The 6,282-nt window shown below is 51.3% G+C and overlaps 2 protein-coding genes across 2 annotated transcripts; both read right to left on the bottom strand.

Annotated features, from left to right (window-relative positions):
- Nucleotides 1-20: 20 nt before the first annotated feature.
- BO80DRAFT_342523 (uncharacterized protein) lies at nt 21-724 on the bottom strand (the record flags this gene model as incomplete). The annotated part of the gene is made up of 2 exons (XM_025715210.1): nt 21-204; nt 525-724. Coding segments are annotated over 2 exons (384 nt in total), but the record flags the coding sequence as incomplete, so codon positions are not given.
- A 95-nt stretch (nt 725-819) lies between these two features.
- Nucleotides 820-1,758, bottom strand: BO80DRAFT_6490 (uncharacterized protein). The gene has a single exon (XM_025724674.1). The coding sequence runs from the start codon at nt 1,492-1,494 to the stop codon at nt 994-996; it is 501 nt and encodes a 166-aa protein (XP_025580604.1). The 5' UTR covers nt 1,495-1,758; the 3' UTR covers nt 820-993.
- Nucleotides 1,759-6,282: the final 4,524 nt, after the last annotated feature.

The raw sequence follows: 6,282 nt of genomic DNA, 5'->3' as shown, positions 1-6,282 counted from the left end.
GGGGGGGAAGCGGAAATGTGAGGGAAGGGGAACGAAAAGGCCAAACAGCCCTGTGGAAACACGACCGAGAGGAAACGATACGGAACGGAAGAAGGAAGATAATGATGACTATCGCCAAACATACCTTGGGATCTGAACAGGTAGGAAGAGGGATGGCAGAAAGAGACCGGCGCCCCCCACGGTGATGGCAGAAAGAGGAGCACCCTGCAAATCGACAGTTGGTGGCTTTCGATGTCGGTGAAGAGGGAAATAATCACGGTCAATAATGAAGAATTCTTGTGTAGACGCACCGCACCGCACCGTACCCAGGCCTGAAGCGGAGACTATGGAGAAGGAGGGCCCTCCAGACCAACCAGGTCAGCAGAGCCCAAGTAGTCCAACGGATCTTCTGACCGTCAGAGCTCGGAAGGGCAGGTCCTTCACAGCAAGGTGGGTAAAGAAGGCTATCGGAACGGAAATGAGGGCAATAATGGGGCCTCTAGGGACGTGTTCGTCAGAACTCCAGCCAAATCTATACTGGCGACTGGCGAGGGCCCCCAGTGGTGGCGCACAGAGGACCGTGAGGCCGCGCGAGACCGATGATCTGGACTCCTGTCCTTCCTCCACCCTTCACTTTTCTTCCCTTTGTGGCTGTGGCTGCCTCTAGCCCAGAGGATATCCACAGTTTAAAAATCGGGGCTGCGATGCGGATCGGGCCTTGCTTCAACGTTTTAGTCCTTTCTCCTGTGAGGCCCAATCAACTCCCACGCACGATCGACAAGCTTGCCCCCAATTCTTTGCCCGGAAATTCACCCGGGCAGACAAGAACAAAAAAATGGGGTTTGTTTGTTAGGGATCCGGGCGGAAAGCAGGCCGGCGGAGGAATATGCCGGCGTTGATGATCTAAAGTAGCCAGCTGAAGATGATCACCACACAAAAGCAAATAGGTGTAGAGAGGAGCATGTGTTTACTTAAAGATGGTCAAGGATGTATGACGGGCAATGAAAGGGAAATTCAGGGACGAAGGAAAAAGGATTGGGGGGCAACGACACCACAACGAAAAACATAGGAGGATAATAATGATGATAACAACTCAAATAATAATAGTAACAAGGTGTAAAAAAAAAAAAAAATTTGGAAAAAAAGAAAAAGAGAAGTAGAGAGACGAAACGAATAAAATGCCTTCACATAAACCAGAAAAAAATAAGAGGAGCAGATGGGGATGCCCCAACCAACGAGCAGGGCAAGTAGAGGCCAGACCTGGCTCACTTCAGGGAGAAGGCCCGAATGGAGATCCGAAAGGTGGCATGTCAACAGGCCGAAACAGCCACGCCCATTGGGAAACGGAGGGAAGCGGAGACCGATTCTTCTTAGGTTACTGGGGATTAAATCTAAGGTCGATGCTGCGCGGTTCATTGGCAAGAGTGTAAAATGCTCGGTCTCGATGGCATCGATGGCTTCGGTAGCCGGCCATGATTGGGTACCGGAAGGTTGTCCCTGGCCGGTGGAATCCATGGGTCTTCCTCTGACAGTTTAAAAAGGGTATTGCTAGTATTATCCCGAGGATCGCTGGGAGCGAACCCGCTTTCGTCTCTGGGAGCCTTAGGGTGCAGTAAGATAGTAGAGTGTAGACAGTGCGGACGGTGGCAAACTCCAGAGGGTCCTGCACGTCCTGGTTCCGAGCGTCTGATGGGCCTTAGCCCGAGGTGCATGCGTGGCAGTGACCATCGGGATTGACAGCTGCAGGAAATTTATAGCCCCAGGATGAATTGATCTACAACCAGACCCGACTCGGTAGCGTGATTCTGCCTTTTTATGGTTACAGCTGTCCACTCTGTGCCGATGGCGGCCAAACCGACTGTTTTGAGCATCAGCATCATTGGGTGATTGGGAAACAGCCAGAGTTTGGAGGGTCCAGACGCACACAAACACAGAACGTGATGGAGTCATCCTTCGGACATCCGATAAATTATAACCATGATGATGAGAATAATAATAGTGGTGATAAAATAATAATAATGAGAACAATAAATAATAACAAGAATGGTAAGAATCACACAAAATCGACCATGGAAATTTCGGGGGATAGCGAAGAGGTTAGAGCGACCAGCAAAGTGGGGGCGTGGACAGACAGGAGGGGGGTGCAGGTGGGAAACCACCGGGTATGCATACAAGCATTCTTATTATCCTGGATTATTGTTCTGCTGCATTGCGGATGGAAGGACGAGGGAAACACCTCCTCCAGCCCTAAGACCACCCAGACTGGAGGAGGTGGGGAACAAGGGTGATACTGCGCACCGTGATTGTCGATGTTCCGTCTGGACGGAGTTCGGATGGGTCTCCAATCCCATCCCGCTATTAGCATGCAGGATCAAGGTCGATTCATCTCATCGTACCGAGTACACCGGAATCACCTAAGTACGAGGAGGCGACCTGGAGGACGGGAGAAATGATCCTAATGGATGGATGGCTGTGGAGGCATATCGATTGTAGTACTGGGTAGTCATGGGGAAGGAGGGAGACAAGGGAGGGATGAGGGAGGATAGCGAACGAACCTTTGCTAGTCTGGCCACCTGACCTGGCCAGGGTACATTCCCACTAGGGCCCGATCTCCATCACACCCACTGAGCATTGAGCGGCCAACACCACTTCACGTCCCACGGGAGCTGTGGCAGTGGCACTGCTTCTTGCGGCTGCACGTCCTGCGAGGACAATCACCGACTCTTCCGGGTAGCAGCGCCTTGCAGAATTCTTCTGCCTGTCTTGTGGTTGACTAAATCAATACCTGGCGAGGGGGCAAAAGAGGAAGGAGGGGGAAATTGCTTGTCTTTCCACCATTTACAACTACTAGGCACTTGGTACTACTAGCACCCTACCGTATCGTGCAGCATACAGACTCATGTAAGCCGTTTTCCTTTTAACTGTCATTCTGGAATCTATTGATCGTTCCCATCCTTCTTTGCTTCACTACGGAGTAGCTCGGACCAAATAAAGGTTGAATAAGGTTTGATTTAGGGAAAGCCGTTGTGTACACAGTAGGTCGGACATCCACGAAAAGACCACCCTCAAGTCTTCAATTCATTAAGTTCTAGCTGGGAGCCCTGAATACGGGGTACAATGATTCCTTAAGGAAGGGAAATATCTAATAGTACAGGGATTGTTGTCGTCTCCCTAGACTATTCAGCCTATTTAGTACCTGAACCGCCACCTATGTGCTTCATACGAACCGCCGTGTCTACATGGTACCACAGCATATTAGACTGGGACCCTGAGTAAGCTTCAACATGCCACGACATGCTTCCGTAGAGTGTAGAGTCATACTTTCGAAGTCAATGACTGAAGCTCCCGTGGTGAGAATGATTGGTGTGCCTGTTAGCCGGTACATTCTCCCACCGTCCCACTATCCATACTATTTGGATCATTTCCTCTCTCACTCCCATCAGGTTTTCTCTCTTTTCCCATAGATCTCCGTCTTCCCGTTCCTAATTTCAACCCGCTCCATTATGAAACGGCAGTCTATTGCCTATTTGGTGCCCGGGATCAGTGGCACTGCATGTACCGGAGTATTTCGTACTAAGTAGTGCTTCGGGAGGCTCCACATCTGACTTGGGGGACCGGATGGGATACCAGCCAATCAATGCAATACCACTTCAACCTCATCTCATCCTTTTCCGGAGACTCCTTGGCCCAATTCCCCCCGCCACCAGCGGCGTGGCCGGGCCCTTTTTGGCATACTCCGTGGTTCAGGACTCCGTACCGTGGCACATCCCCACTATTGAATACTTTCGCGCGTCTTTTTTTCTTTTCTTTTTTCTTTTTTCCCCCCATCTGGCCCCAGGGGCCCCTGGGTATCTGAGTTTTCGGGATTTGGTCTACAGTTGACATGAGTCAAACGATCCCGGCTGAGCGAAAGGGTGAATGAAGCCTAGGATGGGAAATCAAAATGGTTGACCTGACTATTTACTAGTACCTAGTAGTAAAGTAGTACGGAGCACTCCCTCCTCCTACTACTACTAGATACTGTGTAGTACGGTACTTAGGGTGCAGGGAATTGGCGCAAGGCCAATGGTAGCTGCAGGAGGCTGCTGTCGACGGTGTTTCCTACGGTCACGCTAGCTCTGTCTAGGTGGAGATTGCTGTCTGTCGTGACTCGTGCCCCGTGAGATGAAGGTTGCTGAACCATTTGCTTCTAGAGACACAAAGAACAATCGAGCAGCTCCTGAGTAGGAAGTCAGATCGAATGCTTCTTCTACTGGGTAACCTCTGCTTGGGATCTGCTTCTAAGCAAGGTGCTTCCGAGTCGTCTTTCAGTGGGTCGTGTTAGTGTTATTGGGTAGGTGCTTGGGTTATCTCCAGCCCCGACCGGGACACCCTCCATGGCAGGCACTAAGGTTTCTGACTTTTGTACTATAGGTAGACTCGATGGTTGTCAATCAGGAAGTGTAGCCAAAAGCCACCAGCTTGAACAGCCCGGGGCCTTATTGCGAGGGATCAAGCTAGTTGGCCTATTCCCCTGGCCTGGCGAAGATGCCTTACGGTGCCCAAGTGCTACTAGTAGGTACCCATTGGCAGCTGATAGTACCAGGAACTTACTCTGTACCTTTACTTCAGTACCAAGGTACAGTACAAGTATGTACACCAGTCGTACACAGTACTTTCCCCCCCAGCTTGATGCACTAGTTCATGTGATACCTACCAGAAACCGCCTAGGCATGAGTCGGTATGCAATACTAGAGTTACAGTATTCAGCCACAACATACAGAGGACTGCTCTCGGGCCGTGGGAAACCCACACGGGAAATACAGGCAATACGTCCCTAGTACAATAATGTCGACGCCATACCTACAAATGTGGCAGAGACTCCCGACAACCATCGATTGTTCCAGAACCTCCGCCAATCTCAGAGCACCAATCCCAGCGAATGAGGAGCCGCGTCTACTTTTCAGATACTCAGTACGTAGTAGCTATTGGAATTTGGAACTCGTCCAGTGGGTTTACGTTGAAACCCTCAGGGTTCATCAGTGGCCAGGTAAGGAACCCACTTCAGGATTGACCCCCTTCAGGTATTCTCTTGCTCTGTACTGCTCTGTATGTACGAGGTATCTGATCGCTCGAGGCCGGCAACAGAGACTGCACCCACTAAGCGGATGCGGATTCTTCATCCGTCTCGGCTATCGGCCTTCGCCGTCTGAACCATACTATGTATACTACATAGTATATTGACTGTCGCTGTCGAAGACGGTAACTACGTCGAGTGTCTACTACTAGAGATCACGCCATGTCAATCCCGAGCCACGAACTCCATTTGCATCTTCGCAGACTTGTCAGGTCTTTAAATCCCCCAGGGGTTGTCGGCTGTGCCTGGTACCTTTTTTTTTCTCCCACGGTAGTAGCGCGGCGGTAGATGCGGTGGGTATACAATGATCTGGAACGATAAGATGATTCGTGCACACTTCATGCACTGCACAGTATGGCATGATCAATCCATCAATCCATCCAAAGGGGAAGGGAATTTGCCACCGGGGAGGAGACAGAGCCAAGGTGGAAACTACTGCTCCATCGTGGCGGGGATTGACACGGTACTAGCCTAGTGGGTGGGAGTTGTGTGAGTGTGCGTAGACTGAAAGCATTCACAGAGCGCACCTAGAACGCCTCTTTGAGTCTCTCCTGCACATTGATCACCCTGGCAAACCCCCTCCCACCATGCCTTACTTTTCTTTTCAAATTTTTATCTTTATTTTCTCAGGAAGATCTCAGGATCATCCCCCACCCTCTGGGCGAGGTGGATGGAAGCCATTGGAACCTTCTGAAGGGGGCAGTTTGACCGCGATGATCCGTTTCCCACCGCGCTTGCCTTGCGAACGCCACGCCGAAGCCAACATGACGTCATTGTCTCCGGCCCACGCCAACTGGAGGAGGGATCGTAAACACCTCGCATCTCCAGCCTCTCCGGCCTCGGTTGATTCGAACAGCTTGGGAAGGGAAAGAAGAGAGGGGCTCAAGGTTCCATCCAGCCACTGCGCCAGCGCCCTCTGCCTGACCGAGGAATAACCCACCAATTGACGCCCGAAGAGGCTGGTTGGAGGCCACGGTGTATCGGACGATCTGATCATCGATTTCATCATCGCTCGACTAAAATATATCCATTGTGCACGATCGCATACGACCCGAGCCTTAGGAGGAAGAGGTGCCGTGGTACATGGGACATGGGACATGGTACCCGGGTGTGCAGCGCGCGCTGGCTCGGCCACTAGCATGCATGCCCCCGAACTAGCTCTCCTACTATGTATGTACAACGCCCCC

Source organism: Aspergillus ibericus (assembly GCF_003184845.1).
Source record: "Aspergillus ibericus CBS 121593 unplaced genomic scaffold BO80scaffold_1, whole genome shotgun sequence".
In the NCBI taxonomy this organism is placed as follows: Eukaryota; Fungi; Ascomycota; class Eurotiomycetes; order Eurotiales; family Aspergillaceae; genus Aspergillus; species Aspergillus ibericus.
The sequence above is the reverse complement of the archived record's forward strand: the minus strand, read 5'-3'. Positions and strand labels throughout refer to the sequence as shown.